The sequence below is a fragment of the Chrysemys picta genome, chromosome 4, assembly GCF_011386835.1.
Source record: "Chrysemys picta bellii isolate R12L10 chromosome 4, ASM1138683v2, whole genome shotgun sequence".
In the NCBI taxonomy this organism is placed as follows: Eukaryota; Metazoa; Chordata; order Testudines; family Emydidae; genus Chrysemys; species Chrysemys picta.
In genome coordinates this window covers 86276900-86296033 of record NC_088794.1, presented here as the reverse complement: position 1 = coordinate 86296033, position 19134 = coordinate 86276900, and the positions used below count along the sequence as shown (strand labels likewise).

Genomic DNA, 19134 nt, shown 5'->3' with positions numbered 1-19134 from the left:
CTGTCTGGTGTCCACTCTAAGGTTTTGCTAAGTAGGAGACAAAGTTGCTACTTTCACGACCCTGGAAACTGTGGCATACTGGGCTCAGTAACAGTGCAAGCTTTGCCCGTAGCAAATGTACCTTAATCCTGAACCAGAGGGGACCATTTCCTGTGCTGTCTCCATGCCCACTGGATCCTTTGCTTCTCTCTTGAGGTGATCATGAAGGGGGATAAGTGCTGTGGATCACATTCAAGTTTAACCTTGACTGAAATGGCAAAGCTGTTTTCTGAGCAGCGTGATCTAGGGCTCTGAAGTCCCTGTTGTGCTAAGTGTGTTTTTGCCTTGTCTGTCTAATCAATAGGCCAGTCCTATTATTCTTCTGCTGTTGAGGGGTCAAACGTGTACAATATATGCACAAAGGCAACATTTATGGTGTTTCTTAAGTTTGGAATGCAGGAGTTTGTTAGTTGGGAGCAGGATTGTCCTCAGTCTTCTCCAGGGTGTGGTACTGTACAGGATTACAGCTAGAGCTCTGCAGGGGTGTAAGGCTGCTGCTGGGCTTCAATTCCCACTTGACTATGAGCACAGCCCTAATTTGCAGTCTTCCTTATCAGCTACATGCATACCCCTGAGCTGTGCCCACATAGTAAGACACTTAGGGTATTTATTTTGAGCTTAAGGGGCACTTAGTGCTCTTTAAAAAAAATTACAGAAGAATGAACTCTTCAATTGAAACACTTATGTTCACCAACCCCAAAGCAGCCTTTCTGCCATTGCTCAGCAAGCATATAAGCAAATGATTTCAAGAGTAGCTATGTCAGATAAAAATTGTAGTGATTTATTTTGTCTAAATATCTTACATTTTTTACAGTGTGCAGTTCATGAGGTCTCCAAATACAGAGTGCAGATACATGATACAGACATACAAGTTGGGGCTAACCACAGGTCACAGTAAAGTTCTTAGTTGTCAAGTCCACATCATATTATACAACTATTCATAATCCTTGTTAATATTTGTTAATTCAGATGATGAAACCATTTTTTCAATAAATCTGGATTGATAAAAATGAAGATACCTTCCCCTTTCAGCTGGCTATTAGGTGACAATGCCTAGTGTTTTCTTCCAATAATCCAGTCTGTTTCATCCTTTTACCCCCAGAGGGGACTGAAGAGACACTCTTCCGTCATGACAAAATGGTAGAAAATGATTTCCTGCTTACTCCATGTTCAGGCAATTCAGGGTCAAACTCTAAAACTGGTGCCAGATACAGAGCTCAGCAAGCCTGGTCTGTTCCTCAGTGCTGCTCCAGCATGCCCACATAATTGGATACAAAGCCAACACTGACTCCTATGGTCTTGATCATTTCACTTCCATAAATGGATCTCTCTGAAATACCACAACACCCCCCTCATATTTCAAAAACAGAGAGGGTACAGTTAAACATCTCACAACCTACTATAAACCTACTGCATTCCAAAGGCTTCAGCCATCTGAGGAAATTCAGGGGAAGGGTAGGAGAGAAAAGGGGGTGAGATTTACCAGCATTCACAGCATTATTTAATGACAACAGAATGTAACATTGAATGTGTGAGGGTTCAATAATAGTGAAATTTTGATAATTCACCTGTGACACCTTTAAAGATGCCTCTCTAAAGATTGCACTTTAACAACTTTTCACTTTCTCAACTGACTGTAGATTACATCTCTTAGGTTTTGTGTAAAAAAAAAAAAAAAAAAAAGTTGCTGAACTTGGAAGGGCAGAATTGATGGATAATGCTGTAGCCTCCCAGCACCTTAGTCTGCTGTGAGACAGCTACAAAACTCAAGAGTTAAATGCATGTGCAATGTGAGGCAGGGAGCCACTACTTTGAATACTTTACCCAGAAGCTAATTTAGTAACATTCTAGCTGTTGGCCTAAACATGATGTGCAGTTCATTTCAGTGTCATTTAAGTCTTCCAACACCTGCCTCGCTGGAGGTATGTCAGTGAATGGACCTTATGATTCTTCTCTCACTCATAGCATGTTCACCAACATACTATGTACCATGGTTCTAAAACCCAACTGAACAGCATATAACATCTTTCCATAGGCAACCAACTTGCTGGGGGTCTTCTAGGTTAACTGCAGACAGAGATTGTACTATATTTCACCCTGCAATACAGGAATGTTAGTTTACTAAAAGTGATTTAAAACAACCGTTTCACACTATACTCATTCTCTATGTAGCTTAGAGCTCTTCATTCAGCTATGGCCACACAGAAGGCAAAAGAGTTTTGCCTGGATTTGTTCTTTGAAGAAATTATATACACAAGACTGAAAAACTAACTTCATTTCTCACTGTTGCATTGAATTCAGCTACACATTGACATAACTCCAGTGTTTAACTGTGGGAACAAGGAAACACTCTGGCTAAACAAGAAGAGAATCAACATTCACATTCAAGATTGTTTTGGGGGGGAAGCATGAACAAATAAAAGCTAAAGGTAACATTATTTCATTTCAATGCTTGGAATAGCTCTGCTGCAGATTTGACAGCTGCACAACTCAGGCTAGTCTGTAGGGACATGCTGAACTTGGATGGCAGAACATGCTAGGATATATACCTGGCAATACATATGTTTCCATTTCTCAAGTTCTTTCCCTAAGGTTATTGGTTTACTTACAGTAGCTACATTCAGCAGTTTTAATTCCAGTTAGTTACCTATAGGACCATTAGCCACAAGACATACCAGGGCCAAAAATAAAAAGACACTAATCACAACTGCCCATTCAGACAGTATTCTTTATGTTATAAACATAAGAACTGTTTACATTATCAGGAAGAATTTTTTTTAATCTGCATGTTTTATAAGAATGTCTTTTTTTTTTTAATAAAAATATAACCTCTGCCTTCTAAACATCTCTACAAATCTGTGGGGAGCAATGGCTCCCAAATCAACTGATAAGCTTTAAAGAAAAACAAAATTCCATAAAAATATCACATCTGAAAGATCAGTAAATATTCCTTTTTCATTGGACCTACGGTTAATGTGCAGTTAAATCTGATTTACAAAGTCTGACTAAAAAGACACAAAGGGTTGAAATATTTACATTATACACATTTTCCAAATTACAGTGCTCTCAGAAAGTGGAATGTAAATAATTAAAAAAATAAATTCAAGCCTAACCAGGCAGCTTCAGACCAAAGCGGCACCTTATTCTGTGTATTTTTAAAAGGGGAGAATTTCTCATCAACTTTAGTGTCTCATGTAGATTATTTCTCTGCCCAGTGTTTTTGTAAAATGTATATTCACAAACTACTATCATGTCCCACAAGTCATTAAGTTAACAGTGTTAAATAATAATAATATTTATAACTATGCGACATGGACTGTATATATACATACATTTAAAATCTTTAGTTTTTAAAGAAAGGTGATTGTAGATAGAAAAGGTGAAGCAGCTGCTAGAAAGGCTAGTTAAATTGTTAAAAAGTGTACTGGCTTGTTCAGAGCTTCCATTTCTAGTCCAAAGAGAAGAAAACCCAATCTTTAATCAGTATATCATTCTGTTCATGAACTGCCTACTGGATTTTTTTCACTAATACATCAACTATCAAGGGGTGCACCTACAGAGTTCACTCTGCCACCTAATATTTAAGTTGTATTGATTCATGTGCAATCTCCCTTTGACAGACTGCTGGATAGAAATCTGCTTGTCCCTTAAAACTGTTCTTTTTCACCGTAACCAGGTGGATGGCACCCACTGAGGTTCCGTGTCAAGTTTGTTTATTAAACGAAGTAGCTCCTGATATGCCTTATCAAGATCAGAATTCACAATCGCAGTGTCAAAGTAGTGGCCATTGTTCTGTTCCATCTCTCTGGTCTTCTCTATGATTTCTCTTAGTTCTTCTGGCTGTAAGGAAAACATAGGTGGAATTAATTTATATGGTATAATTATATGTACATACACACACTCCACCTGAATGTTCACTGTGGAAAAAATAGTACAAAACTACTCATTAGGGGATTGTAAGGTCTTGTACAAAATTTTAATGGCACAGGCAAGTTTGGCTTGGCAACTGCTACAGAGGGTTAGAAAAATTTAATTCCACACACAATGGTTAAAAATGTATGAAGCTGTACAACTACAACAAATATTTTTACAGCAGGCATGTATTTTAATAAGGGCAAGATATGAGACATTTCTGTGCATTTTAATAACTATCCAAAATTTGGTACTTTTGTTATGTGTATTCTAAAAGACTTTAAAGTCTTTAGCAGTAGTTGGTCAGGAAATTCCACTGATCATGCCCAGTCTTATTGCATCACTAGATGATGATGCAGTATGGAGTGAAAAAATGTTTAAAGACACAAAAGGAAAATGATAGAATGATGATTGCAATTAACTGCCCAGCAAATAAATGCCCTTGAAGGAACCAAATAAGAGGGGAAAAAAAGAAAATGTTTCATATAGAATAAAGGGTTAGATTTTCAGGAGTGCCAAAGTGATGTATTAGCCAAATTCTCGTTAATTTAAACAAAAAATACCAAACCAGTGATGTGAAAGAGATAGTGCTGAGATACTTTATTTAGATTACGTTACAGAAATAGGAACCATGACTTTGAACATGTAACAACACATAATTACAAGAATTAAAACAGAGTTTAGAAAAACGTATTTAAAATATGCTCATCTTTAAAAACCTACAGGAAAAGGGACAAAGGACAGAGGCCTCATGATAAGAGTTACCAAAAAAAACCCCACACCAGGATAATGAGGAAATGTAAAGAACCAAACAAAGCAGAGTTGCTGAAACCAGTTCACCATCTAGTAAATGTTGCAATAAAAACAGAAGAGGAGTTTCAGGGGAATGAAAGAGCAAGTGGCAGAAAAGCAGGAAAATTGCAGGTGGGCTGGAAATGAATGTCCAGGTAAGAGAGGCAGAGGGAGAACTGGGAAGGAAGTTAGCAGTGGAATAGGATCATTTTACTTCAGGATTTTTATCAGTGTAAACAGATTACAGAAGCATGACAGATTTCTCAAAGCTTCCTGTGCTTATTCCAGTGCAGCATTAACTAAAGCAAAAAATATTGTTTCCCTAGGATACTTGAGATAAGAAGTAAGGCAGGGATTTTCAAAGGGGCCTAAAAGAGATTTTAGGATTAAGCCTGATTTTTGTTAGGCTTTAATTAAAAAAACCCCAAAGTTTTTTTGGGGAAAGGCTAGAATAGAAGCTTCCACAAAAGAGACGGTTACTCACCCTGTGCAATAATCAAGGTTCTTCAAAATATGACCCCCTATGGGTGCTCCATTGTAGATACGGCAGCACCCTGTGCACCTGGATCAGAGATCTTCATCAGCAGTGCCCGTCAGATTGCACATGCACACCTCCCATCTAGCGCCATGAGCGGGATGTATATATAGCGCTGTGTGGTCCGACTGCCCCCAGTTCCTTCTCTGCAGCAGAGCTAATGTTTCAGCTCTGCTGCAGAGGGGAGGAGGGCGGGTAGTGGAGCACTCAAAGGGACACATCTTGAAGAAGCTTAGTTACTACACAGGGGGAGTAATCTGCTCTTCTTCCTCAATTGATGTCCCTCTGGGTGCTCCACTGTAGGTGACTAGAAACAGGGCCCCTAATTGGAAGGCTGGGGCTTCGGAGCGGTATTTACTGCAGATGATCGGACACAATCTGCTGAGACGTCCTGAGTAATGGTATAGGGACAAAGACTGAACTGGCGAGGGTGGCCCTGGGCTGGAGGAGAGTTCCAGCCTGTGTATTGAAAATTTGTGACCTGTTTGTACCATCTATCAGAGTGAAATACTGCTTGATTCAAATCCTGTTTAGTTTATAGAACTCAGATTGCAAATATACTTTTAATTTCTTAGATCCAACTTTGATCTCTAGGCTTATTACTTATCACTAAAAATCTAGCTTTCTGTAATTAATAAATCTGTTTTATATTTTACTTAAAACAGTGTACTTTGGTTGAAGTGCTTCGGAAATCTCAGCTCAGTTTACCACAGCTAGTGTATGTCTTCTCCGCTTCGAGGGAGGGCAGATTGGGCAATGAATTTACACTAGTTAGGCTTCTGACCAGGGCAAGATGGTATAGTTCTGAGGTGTAATGCTGGGGGGAATTGGCCGGAGCCTCTCTATTGTTGATTCATGAATGGCTGGGAGAAACATTCATGTAACTCAGTTGGTTGTGTCCATGCCTGTGGATGTCTGTGCAGTACCTGCCAGAGGTTTGTAGCTTGCCAACTGCATCACAGAAGAGGGGCTCAGCGGTCCCACAGTTTAGGTTGCACTCCGGGAACCCTGTCACATCAACCACACTTCCAAAATAGCTGTTTGGGTGGAGGTGCGTGACAAGTAGCTCCCTGTGGAGTTGTATGTCTGCATTTGGTAGGGGGCTTCTGTCAACGACTTTGGGTATCATACTGTCGCTGGGGAGTGTATTATGGTGGTTGGGATCATGGAAGAAGTTGGTACTTTCTCAGGCGTCTCTTTGGCCCTGCAGTGTAAATGCCCAGAGAGTGGAGGGTTGCTTGGGAGTCCTTAAGCAAGTGAAGGGAATCATACGTACTCTGCTTGAATATTTTGGGGCCCTTAAAGGGTAGGCCTTCAGTGGTGGTTTGTACCTCTTTAGGAAAGCCCAAGAAGTGCAGCCATGACGTCCGTCTCATTACAACGGCAGTTGCAATGGAGCAGACAGCGGTATCTGCAGCATCTAAAGAGGCTTGCAGAGTTGTGTGGGCCAAAAGCTGTCCTTCAGCTATGAGTGCCTGAAGTTGTTCTTTATTGTCATCAGGAAGGTCTTGATAGAGTTCCTGTATTTTAGAATAGTTGATGTAATTATACTTAGCCATGAGTGCCTCATAATTGGATATACAGAATTGGAGAGTAGCAGATGAATAAGATTTATGACTGAACAAGTCCAATTGTTTCCAGTCTCTAGCACGGTGCGCAAGTCGAGATTGGTATTGGTGTCCTTTTTCTGGCATAGGAACCAAGGAATTTGGGGTGGGGTGAATTGGTGGGATAGATGCTGGGATCTGCCAGAGAACCTTGGCAGGATTGAGAAGGGCCTCATTGATAGGAAGGGCTATTTTGGAGGAGGAGGATGTGTGCAGGATGTTGAGCAGCTTGTGCTGTTGATCCTTCATCTCCTCCAAAGGACTGGGGAGGGAGACTGCAATCCTGAGAAATAGCTCCTGGAAACGTCTGAAGATGTAAGCTGTGGTTGGGGAGAGGGGAAGAGAGAGGCATGATAGCCTCATCAGGGGAAGAAGTGGAATGGTGGTGGAATTTCCTCCTCTTGTTCTTCCTCCTCATCCGCTGTAGGGAGAGGCTCAGTCTCTGGTGGACGAGAAACTGGTGGAGAAAGCAAAGGTATAGGTCTCCAGCTTTGCTCCCTGAGAGGCTTCTCAACCTGGGCATTTGTAAATGGCTTGGAGTCCCAGTTTGGCCAATGTGAAGAGAGTGGAACATGGGGCTGCATCCACGGTGTCTATACCAGAGTACTGGTTCAGGTGTAGATTTTTAATAGTGAGGCTGTGTAGAGGAAGTTGTTTGCTCCTGTCTCGAGTAAGAAGGAGTGACTGAGCACTCCTCCTCCTCTTCTTCCTTGTTGTCACTGAGGAAGGAGGATGCCATCCTCAAAGAAGAAAGGGAAGAACATTGTGAGTCTGGAGAAGAAGGTGGAAGTGGGGGGAGGTCATATTTGAGTAATGGTGACTCAGGCATGTCAGATACAAGTAGGTCTTTAGGATATCTGAATTCCTGAGGAGGAGGTAGGAGCATAATCGGTACCGGTGTATCGATGCCGAGAAAGATGCCTTCTCCTGAGCAGCCAGCAGGTGGAGCTGAAGAACTGCTCAGTACAGAGGGCTGTACGTCTGCCTGGTTAGGATCTTTGACCGTTGTTTCATTCACATACTCTGAAGGGCCCTGGAGCTATGTCCCCTGTCGGAGAATGCTGAGGCATCTGACCTCGCAGGGGATGATTTTCTAGTAGGTAGTGTCTCAGGGATTGATGAGGGATCCTATTTCTTATTGTCAAAGTGGGAAAGAGATGACTCTCTCTTATAGGGATGTGGGAGATGAGGATCAGCAGATGAACTTGCAGAGCAGGGAAAGCTGAACAGTGGGAGAGTCCAGGCCCAGGTCTGATTCTTGACGGAGTGCTTTCTCCATGAGAAGTCATAACCAAATGTCCCAGTCTTTTCTGGTTCTGGCAGTCAAATTGTGGTAGTGGGAACACTTTTGTGGGATGCGTCCCTCTACCAGACAGTGAACGCACTGTGGGGGCTGTCTGTTATTGGGAAGGCAACCCAGCAAGACACTCACCTCTTGAACCCAGGAGATCTGGGCATAAGGATGAGGGGGGGGAAAAGCTTCCAGGTCAGGAAGGAGAGAAATGAAAACCTAAGCTATGAAGTAATGAGTAGGGTAAAATGAAAACAATTATTTGGGGGGGGGGGGGGGGGGGGGAGGGAGGGGATACAGAGGCAAGAAGAAGAAATTACTAAACTAAACCTAACAGGTAAGGCACTATCTAAAGGGTCAAAAAGGAGAAGCAGGCTCTGCTGCGGATTCCATCCCAGACCAAAGGCAGTAGTGAAGGAACTGGGGGGCGGTCAGACCGCGCTATATATACGTCCCGCTCACAGCACAAGACGGGGAGGTGTGCATATGCAGTCCAACAGACACGGTTGATGAAGATCTCCAATCCCAGGCCCAGGGGAAGCTGCTGCACCTACAGTGGAGCACTCAGATTCTTCAGTGGAGCACCCATTGGGACAACACTCAAAGAAGAACTAAAATATTCCATCCTGTAACTCCAGTGGGAATAATCATGAAGAAAACAGAGATGATTTGCAAGAAGAAAATATTTGTATTTATTTTTCCTATCACCAACAGCCAGAGTGGATAAAAATTGATTTTTTTTGAAAAAAAAAAAAAAAAAAAAAATAGTTTTTAATTTAAATAAGTTTTTCTTTTAAAAATAAACCTGTTTAAAATTAAATCTTAATTTAAAACTAAATATCATTCTTATAGCTCTCTCTGTACCCGTTCCAAATTTTTAACATCGTTTGCGGTGTGGACACCAAGACCTGAACATAGAACTCCAATAATGGTCTCACAAATGCTGTCTGAAGGGATAATACCATCTCCCTATTCATATTTGATATTCTGCTACTTATGTATCCCACAGTCATGTTTGCCCTCTTAGCTACAGCAAATCACTGACAGCTCACCATCAGTTGGTTATCGACCATGACCACCAAGTCCTTTTTAGTATCGCTGCATTCCAAGATACAGTCTCCCATATTGTGCAACCTATGGCTTTATTTCTAGATGTGCAATCTTGCATTTGGATCATTAAAATACTTGTTCAAATGAGTCCACCTGTTAACTGAAATCCTGAATCCTATGCCCTGAAAATATACAGAAAATGAAGAGTCCAACCAGAAGACAAGCCATCTTGGATAACTATTTGAACTAGACATAGAATTCTTCCCACTCAAGTTCAAATATTTAACATAGATATAGTATCTGAAATCCCATACATACAGAATATTCTTAATTAAAATCAGTTTATTATTTTTATTTTTTGTATACCCTTTATTACCATTAAAATTAACCAAAACAGATATTAACATGAATTAATGGGGCTTGGAGCTTTGGGTTTTTCCCACAATCTTAATTTTACTGAGCTTCCAAAACAATAAACTGCTAGTAAAACACTTAGTTTGCGCTCTAATTTTAATTCAGGAATGTCATGCAATTGGTGTGCCACACACTGATCCCTTTGTTCAGTGGCATGTGCTGGATGTTTTCTATTGCAGCTCGGATTCTGAATTAATACATTAAGATATTTCTCAGTGACTGGTATATTATTGTAGTAAAATTACTGAACAGTCTTTGCCTAAAGACTCAGAGTATGTTTGCCTTAACACAAACTACAAATGCTTTCAAACGTGTTTATATTCTACAAAATAGCATCCAGTCTGCATATCTGTTCAGCAAACTACTTCTGCAGTTCAGATATGATTTGACATTTGAATATATGCAGCCAGATTGGGGGGTGGGGGGGAACCCACCTTAGGAAGCTAAGATTAGGTTTGTAATAAAAAAGGATTTCAAACTCAAAACATCTAAGGCATTTTTAACCAATAGGATTGAGGCACACAAATTATGCAAGTTAATTGTACTTTAAGACTGGTGAAATTACTTCCAATGTCAGGAGTCCATCGCTGTAGTGTTCAACTCCATGCCAGCTGCTCTTCGGAAATATATGGCTCTAGTAATGTTTACTCATGACCCTGATCTACACTGACCAAAACACTGTCTTTAAAACTACATTAGATAACACAACTGCTCGAGGTTGTCTTCTAACACAAGCTGGTTTTCTAGGGAAGACAAACCCACAGAGAAAAGTGGCAGAAGAGTGAACAGTGGTGTGAGAAAAGGAGAAGGGTATAGAGGTGGTTAGAACTGAAGCAGCAATGTACACTTGTCCTGTATGAGACATTGTCGTATTTTAAATCTTTTCTTGTTTTCCTTTGCACACTTTGCTAGTTTTTTATTCTTTAAATTTTAAGTATGAAAATAATAGTTGAAGCCCACTTGCTGGCCCATTCAAGTATTTTTAACTGGTGGCTCACCATAGCTCTGGAGTTAAGCACTTCAAAGCTTGACCCTTGACTCTTTGGCATGCATGGAGTAAAAGCACTAAAGCAGCAACTGATCCCAAGTTAAAAAGCAGATCTTCAAGCCCAAAAGAATGTCACTGTCAGTTGCTCAAAGCCACCAAGTGTTACAGGCTGGATAGTATGCAGTAAATGAGACATCATGTAACAATTTAAAAAAACACTACTTAATTTGTTTTGATTTAGATTTTTGTTTTTAAAGGAAAAGGACAGGAAAGAGAAATATATCGTAGAACTACATGCTAGACCAGCACTAGAATGCTCTCTTCCCACATAATGCACCCACTCAATGAGGCATAAGTTCCTAAAGTTAAATAATTAAATTTAATTCTCTGGGCCTAACATTTTTCATATTACATATTTTTAGATTGCAGTAATAATGCTTAATATTTTTATGCCAAACTCTTTGGAGTTGTCTTTATCAAAAGAGCTCCAGACTTGTAAACAAAACCCACTTACTAAGAAATGTTAAATTACCTTTGGATTTTTACCCTCTTTGGCCAATAAAGCACGTAGCCGCTCTTGCGAAGGTGGTGCAATGAAGATAATATATGGTTTCAAGTCTGAATTGCGTAGGGTCTTCAATGACTGAAGAAGAAAATGTTCCATTTATTATTTCAATCTCATTAATATTGGTAAAGGAAAAGTATAGATGCACTGTTCACATAATGTTCTCAAATGCTAAGGTAACTCAGTATAAATTTAAAGAGTTTATTTAAAGTTGTGACATTCCTTAATAGCAGCATTATTGTCTGGCTATGTGGCATTGTTAATCATCACTAACTCTGGTGCCATTCACCTTTTCCTAGGCAATTGGTATTACAACTTTTTTTTTTATTGCTTATGGGAACCTCAACATTTACTCTTGCTCAGAGTTCTTAACAGAAAAGTAGGTCAACTGTTCAACAAAGTTGGAGTGGCAGAAACTAAATATATGAACTCAGACTAATTAAACTTCTTTCAGTGTCCAAAGTACAAACAGTCTTAAACTACAGTTGCAATTTCTCCATATACAACTGAGAACCAGTATATAATGTGTTCTGTTACATACTGTTAAAAATTCCACACACAGCATTAACCTTAAAATTCGAAAAACAAACTTGTTATCCTCTCACAGTTTATCTTACCAAGACACACCAAGTGCATTAGTGATGTGCTAAGCATCCATTTTGCATAGTTTTGTGGCAAGATCACAGGACAGGGAGTCAGGAGGACTGGATTCTATTTCTGGCTCTTCAAGGACTTCCTTTTTTGTGACCCTGGAGAAGTCATCACCTCTCTGTGACTCAGCTTCCTCATTTTCAAAATAAGATCACTTACCAGCCTCACAGTGTGTGTTAAGAAGTGTAATTAATTTTTAATTATGTGTTTTGAGATTCTCTCATGGACCATTCTAGAGAAATATGAAGTATTACACTACCCAGATTGGAATGCACGGTCAGTGTAACTGTGACTTTTTAAACTTCTGAAATAGGGTTAAAGTTCTCCAAATGTATATAGTTAAAAACAAATAATGGAAATCATTTAGGTAATTCTTTTGTAACTACACCAATGTGATTTTCCACTATTTGTATTTGATTATCTAATTGCTATTTTACACACGGGCTTAACAAATACAGGACAATTATATGTGATACTGTGGCTGGCATAACAAGACTATAAAAATGCCCTGGCAAATCCTTTTGGTTTTACTAAAAGTTAAATTCTAATGTGCAGTTTTACCTGTTATTAAATAAAGTATGTGCTCTGGTTACTGTACATAGAGCTGACCAAAAATGGGATTTCTGATTTGCAGGAAGTTTTGCTTTTTCTAAATTTGGTTTTGTTCCAAATTGGAATTAATTCAAGTTGTTTCAAAGTTTCTAGTGAATTAGAAATCCCCAAAATATTTCATGAATCAGAAAGACCGATATATGGTGTTTTCTAAATGAAATCTGCTCCCCAGTACCCTGACAGTGGCTGAGTGAAACCAACAAGAATGTCAATTTCACTTAGCAGCTATTAGAGTAGTGGGGTCTGTGTTTCTGGGGCAGCCCTGCCATGTGGACCTCCCCAGCCTGGGGCAGTCTGCATGGTAGAGCAGACCCAGAGCTGCACATCCTGGGAGCGAATCCCAGGTCTTCCAGGTTCAGCAACAGGGAGCTTGGAAGGCCTGAGAGCCCCAGCGTTAATAGGTGTTCTAAGGTCTTCCAGGCTCCCTTCAGTAGAGCTGGGAGTCAAGCCCTGGTTAGAGCTGGAGCTCCTATGCGTTTCAGGCTCCCAGCTTCAAGGCAGGGAGCATGGAAGTTTGGCATGTCTGCCTGCACCAGAGCCATGGAACCTGCAAGACCAGGTCCTCAGGCTTGTGGCAGCTCATAGGCTGGAGCTGTCCCAGAGCCACTGAACTTTTAATACCCTGGCTCCCTAGTGGACCGGCAAGCCGGCAGGTTTCCCATGGCTCCATCAGAACCTTGCCTTTGAGTCGCCAACAACTTACCTAACCTGAGAGGTTTTCACAAAATATTTTGGGTTTGACAAATTGGCATTTTACAATGGAACTGTTTCATTGGAAAATTTCCAGCCAGCTCTAATTTTATACCACCTTAAATATCCCTTGGTAGATTCTTGAAAAATAAATGTTATTTCTTAAAGTAGTTAATTACTAGACAAGTGAAGTAAGTACTTTGCTAATCATAACTCCTTGGCTATTGCAAATTAATTTCCCCCTGAACCAAACCAGCACAAAATATTCAGTCACATTACAGATCAATTATTCTACTCTATACAAGTTCTTATACTGCACTCATCACCGTAGTGAGCACCTACCCACGTTTGTCTCTCTGAAATAAATCCCACCAGCATATGAATTTCAGGAGTGAAAAAAATTCTGAATTTCAAAACCACTAGATTTTTGTTTTAAATAGTTTTTCTTTTAAAGTTATTTTCATTTAATTGGAGGAAACCCCACCCCCCTTTCCAAGCATTTGATGAAAGTTTCCCCTCTAAACTGCATGCTGAGTTTCAACTTGAGCTGAGTTTTACCATGTTTCAAAATATGTTTAGAATGAAAAAAGCTTGATCCCGCAAAGTACAGAACACCCTTCCTTCAACTTTCACTTAAGTCAAGGGTCTCAACTACACAGATTTATTCCACATGCAATTAAAGCACTAGCACAGGCCCATGTTTAGATGGTATGTTATTGAGCATTCACGCTATCAATCCTATTTCACCTGCATTTATCCCCGGGTCAACACACACAAACAGTGAAGTGATGCAAACTCATTGCCCTCTGTGGAACAATGACAGGAGGGCTCATAATGTTTTACAGCCTTTGCTGTAATTTTACAAGGTAGCAAAGGCTAAAAAGAGGTCATAGCAGAAACTGGAGTTGATTAAAAGTATTGCTGTATATTCCACCTGCTAGAGCTGTTCCTTCTGGGGACTGCATGAGCACTCCCTTGCTAATCAGTGCCTTAGTTTGAAAAGAGAGGTACCGTCCCCAAACTACTCCACCATCTGCAAGATTTCAGAGTCCAGACAGTAAGAGCATTCCAAGGCAGTGGGGGAAGGTGGGCATTATCAACACTCCTTAAAAAGGTTAAAAGTACTTAGGGCTTCAGTTTCCAGAGCACTTTTCACAAGTACTATTTATCTACAGAACAGATATGGATCAGGCTGCAGATATACAAGCTTCCTATACTTTATCTGCCAGAATGCCTGAACAATATATAAAAGGGGCTGCCCTAGGGATTGAACAGGCTGCAAACAGATTAATAGGAAATGGATTGTGACCAGGTGTTCGTTTCACACAGGCCACCAATGTGGTTTTACTAATACCAGATGTAGTTCCTTCATTAACATGTTCAGTTTTCATAACAACTACTGCAATTAAATGTAATACCTGTGTATGGAGATTTAAAAGGCATATCTTGCCAGAGTTGATGACTTGCCGCACAGAGTCTATGCTGGTACCATACAGATTCTTCTCAAACTCGCCATGCTCAATAAATTTCCCTGCAGCTATGTCAGTCTCAAATGCCTGCCGTGAGATGAAATGGTAATCTCTGCCAGCTACTTCATTCTCTCGCCTACTCCGAGTGGTATCTGAAATTAACAACAGCCAAACTGACGTTGAGAAAAAATTGTGTACTTCTCAAATTCCAAATGGTTCAGGAGTAATACCCCTTTTCAGGTTATAGTACAATGCAATATCCAATTAGACAAAAGGGCAGCTATTCTCTTTTCAAAAATAAATATCTTTAAACAGATTAGTCTATGTCAATTGTATGATACTGATCTTGCATTTAGTGATTTTTCACCCAGAATGATCTGGAAACTCTTTACCAACTAGAAAAGAAATCCCTTCACTATGCAGCCACTTTGGATGGAAAGCTCCAGCTCTTTAACAACACACAGCAACATAATTCAGGACACGTAGTGGAGAATATCATATTCAATGGAAACTGCAGGGGGAAGTTAGGAAAGCACAGTATAATCATCCCAAATTTGAATTTAGCCAGGACCCCCATGTTAAAATCACTTACTATTGTGAAGTGTTCCATGGGATTTTTGACTACTGTAAGTGTCCCAATTTTATGTCCCATCTGGGAGAAGAAAAAAAAAAAAAAGCACTTCCAGCAGCACCTAACACCATGTTATGGCACCATTCCAGTACTGACTTATCAAAGCTACTTTCTGCACACAAAGGTTATCTTTACTGATCCTCTAACTCAGAACTGATCTTACCATGCTTAGCTTGCAATATTCACTAAGATCATAGCCTGAGGTGATCTGGGTGTAGGGTATATGTAGGCTGGTGGTTATACAGTCTGATGGAACACACCCCTGTATTCACACCCTACAAACTACTGTAATAATCTTTGTACAAGGTATGCCATGTAAGGTATCATTTGAAAACTCAATTTGCTGGTCAGTATTGTCCTAATAAAATATATGTGGCAACACTGTATGTGAAGCTTTAAGACTTTTCTGTACAAATGTTCCAAATCACACAGCCCTGCCCAAGCAAAAGTTGGCAAATAGGTCTGTCCTAAATGAAGGAACGTGTGCTTACCTTTATTTGCATTTAAGCAGTAAACAGAGTCATCAAGCAGGAAGGGAAAACAAAGGAAGTTCAAACAGGAAAGAAAAGAAAAAACCCCAGTAGGGAATATTCTTCCACACAGAGTCTGTGTCTCCTAGTTCTCAGCTGGATATAGGTTTCAAGAAGGGGACTGGAACTATGAAAAGCAGGGACAAACACCCGAAGGGACCCCTCTCCCCCCCTCCCTGCACATCTCTTTTTCTGCACCTGAGAAGACAAAAGGAAACCGCTGTTGGACTTTGGGGAGGGGCCCTGACCTGAAAATGGTCAGTAATCTACTGGAGCATGTGGTGAGAAAGTTTGCTTTGCAACTAGGGCCTGGTCTACACTACGACTTTAATTCGGATTTATCAGCTTTAATTCGAATTAACCCTGTAACCGTCCACACAACGACGCTAGTTAATTCGATGTAAAGGGCCCTTTAAATCGATTTCTGTACTCCACCCCAACGAGCGGAGTAGTGCCAAAATCGATTTTAACAATTCGAATTAGGGTTAGTGTGGCCGCAATTCGATGGTATTGGCCTCCGGGAGCTATCCCACAGTGCATCATTGTGACCGCTCTGGACAGCAATCTAAACTCGGATGCACTGGCCAGGTAGACAGGAAAAGCCCCGCGAACATTTGAATTCCATTTCCTGTTTGCACAGCGTGGAGAGCACAGGTGACCACAGATACCTCATCAGCACAGGTAACCATGCAGGCTGATAATCGAAAAAGAGCACCAGCATGGACCGTGAGGGAGGTACTGGATCTGATCGCTGTATGGGGAGAGGATTCAGTGCTTGCAGAACTTCGTTCTAAAAGACGAAATGCAAAAATTTTTGAAAAAATCTCCAAGGGCATGATGGAGAGAGGCCACAATAGGGACTCAGATCAGTGCCGCGTGAAAGTCAAGGAACTCAGACAAGCCTATCAGAAAACAAAGGAGGCAAACGGTCGCTCCGGGTCAGAGCCGCGGACATGCCGCTACTACGCCGAGCTGCATGCAATTCTAGGGGGGGCTGCCACCACTAACCCACCTGTGTTCGTGGATTCTGGGTCGGGGATAGTCTCGACGCCTGAGGATTCTGCCGATGGGGTAGAGGAGGAGGAGGAGGAGGAGGATGAGCTTGCAGAGAGCACACAGCACTCCATTCTCCCCAACAGCCAGGATCTTTTTATCACCCTGACTGAAGTACCCTCCCAAGCCTCCCAAGCCTCCCAAGCCAGTACCCAAGACTCTGACCCCATGGAAGGCACCTCAGGTGAGTTTACCTTTTAAAATATAAAACTTGTTTTAAAAGCAAACGGTTTTTAATGATTACTTTGCCTGACTTTGCATTCGCGGTCAGTTCAGCTACTGGAAAAGTCTGTAGCTATTGGAAAAGTCTGTTAACGTGTCTGGGGATGGAGCGGAAATCCTCCAGGGACATCTCAATGAAGCTCTCCTGGAGGTACTCCGAAAGCCTTGCCAGAAGGTTTCTGGGCAGTGCATCTTTATTCCCTCCTCCATGGTAGGACACTTGACCACGCCATGCTTGCAGCAAGTAATCTGGTATCATTGCCTGACAAAGCCTGGCAGCGTATGGTCCCGGTGTTTGCTGGCATTCAAGCAACATCCGTTCTTTATCTTCTTGTGTAATCCTCAGGAGAGTGATATCACTCCTGGTAACCTGGTTGAAATACGGGAACTTAATTAAGGGGACAGAGGTGGCCGTTCCTACTGGGCTGTTTGCCTGTGGCGGAAAATAAATCCTTCCCTGCAGTTAGCCAAGCGCAGATGGGAAATTGGCCCTGAGTTTTTCGCGTTTGGCTAGCAGGGATCTTCCCTGTTACCAGCCACGCGGTGGGGGGAGGGGTACTGTGATCATCCCAGAGAATTCATGGCGAGGGGGGGGGGCGGCGGTGGGGGGGGGATTAGTTTGGTGCCTGTAGGGATCTTCCCTGATACCAGCCACGCGGTGGGGGGGAGGGGTACCGTGGTTAGTTTGTTTTCTGGTGCTGCTGAATGTTAACAGAAAAACCGCAGCACTCTACTTGCCCAGACAAGCCCCACCACACTCCCCCCCCCCCCCCCAACTGGCTGAGATTGGCCAGGCTTCTGCAGCACTCTACAAGCTATGCTTGGTATGTGGGAAAGTAGGGCGCAGAAGCTGTAAGAGAATGGCTTACCATGGCCGCATGCAAGCAGAATTCTGTTGCCCAGACCTGTGATCTCTAGCAGCAAAGCCACAGGCACTCAGCATTAAGAGGCAAAATGCGACCTTGCACAGAAATCACATGTGCTATGTAATGTGAACAGTGTTGGTCACCGTGAAAGAGTATAAGCATTGTTCTGCAAAATGTAGCTTTTAAAACAATTCTCTCTTTTTTCCCCTCCCTACAGCAGCTGCAAATTCCTCAAGCCTCCCTCCTCCATCCCGAAGGTTATCACAGATAAGGCGTCGTAAAAAAAAGACGCGAGAAGAGATGTTTTCTGAAATTATGCAATCCAGCAGGAGTGACAGAGCTCATCTGAATGAGTGGAAGGAAACAGTTTCAAAGTATAGGAAAGAAGTCAGTGAACGTGAGGAGAGGAGGGACCAACGTGAGGACATGAGGGACCAACGTGAGGAGAGGAGAGACCAACGTGAGGAGAGGAGAGACGCTCGAGATGAGAGGTGGCGTCAGGAAGACCAGAGGATGAAGGAAGCAACGCTGGGGCTGCTCCAGCGTCTGGTGGAGGTTCAGGAACGGCTGCTGGAAAACAGACTGCCGCTTCAGCCCCTGTTCCACCCTCCCCCCTCCCCATGTTCCGTATCCTCCTCACCCAGACGTGTAAGAACGCGGGGGGGGAGGCTCCGTACACCTTCCCATTCCACCCCAGTAGACAGCCCAAGCAAAAGGCTGTCATTTTTTTAACCTTTTCTTTGTGGCTTTTTCCTTCCCAGTAATCCTCCTCCCAAATACCACCCGGGTTCCCTCCCTCTTTTTCTAATCTATTAATAAAGAATAAATGATTTTTAAATGATAGTGACTTTATTTGGTTTGAAAGAAAGCTGGGGGAAGGGGGAGGGTGGGTTCCTTACAGAAAATCAGTCAATAAAGGGGGCGGGTTTTCATGAAGGAGAAACAAACAGATATTTCACACTGTAGCCTGGCCAGCCATGAAACTGGTTTTTAAAGCTTCTCTGATGCACACCGCTTCATGGTGTGCTCTTCTAATCGCCCTGGTGTCTGGCTGCGCGTAATCAGCAGCCAGGCGATTTGCCTCAGCCTCCCACCCTGCCATAAAGGTCTCCCCCTTACTTTCACAGAGATTGTGGAGCACACAGCAAGCAGAAATAACAATGGGGAGATTTCTTTGGCTGAGGTCAGAGCGAGTCAATAATGATCTCCAGCGGCCT

At 41.9% G+C, this 19134-nt stretch overlaps 2 protein-coding genes across 7 annotated transcripts in view; one reads left to right on the top strand and one right to left on the bottom strand.

The window, feature by feature from the left end:
* Positions 1-799: 799 nt before the first annotated feature.
* Positions 800-19134, bottom strand: part of PALS1 (protein associated with LIN7 1, MAGUK p55 family member) — a 130602-nt gene continuing 112267 nt past the window's right edge. For 5 of the 6 annotated variants that reach the window (XM_005306689.5, XM_042849322.2, XM_065592901.1 and 2 more), the window contains 3 exons: positions 14565-14767; positions 11161-11271; positions 800-3879 (listed from right to left, as the gene is read on the bottom strand). In XM_005306689.5, coding sequence (XP_005306746.1) covers positions 3703-3879; positions 11161-11271; positions 14565-14767 — 491 coding nt within the window. In that variant the 3' untranslated portion in view covers positions 800-3702. Of the gene's footprint in view, positions 3880-11160; positions 11272-14564; positions 14768-15207; positions 15268-19134 lie in introns of those variants that run through there. The other variant, XM_065592903.1, reaches the window with a different exon arrangement.
* LOC135983119 (myb/SANT-like DNA-binding domain-containing protein 2) lies at positions 16228-18755 on the top strand. The gene is made up of 2 exons (XM_065592906.1): positions 16228-17013; positions 18135-18755. The coding sequence occupies exons 1-2, from the start codon at positions 16464-16466 to the stop codon at positions 18647-18649; spliced, it is 1065 nt and encodes a 354-aa protein (XP_065448978.1). The 5' UTR covers positions 16228-16463; the 3' UTR covers positions 18650-18755.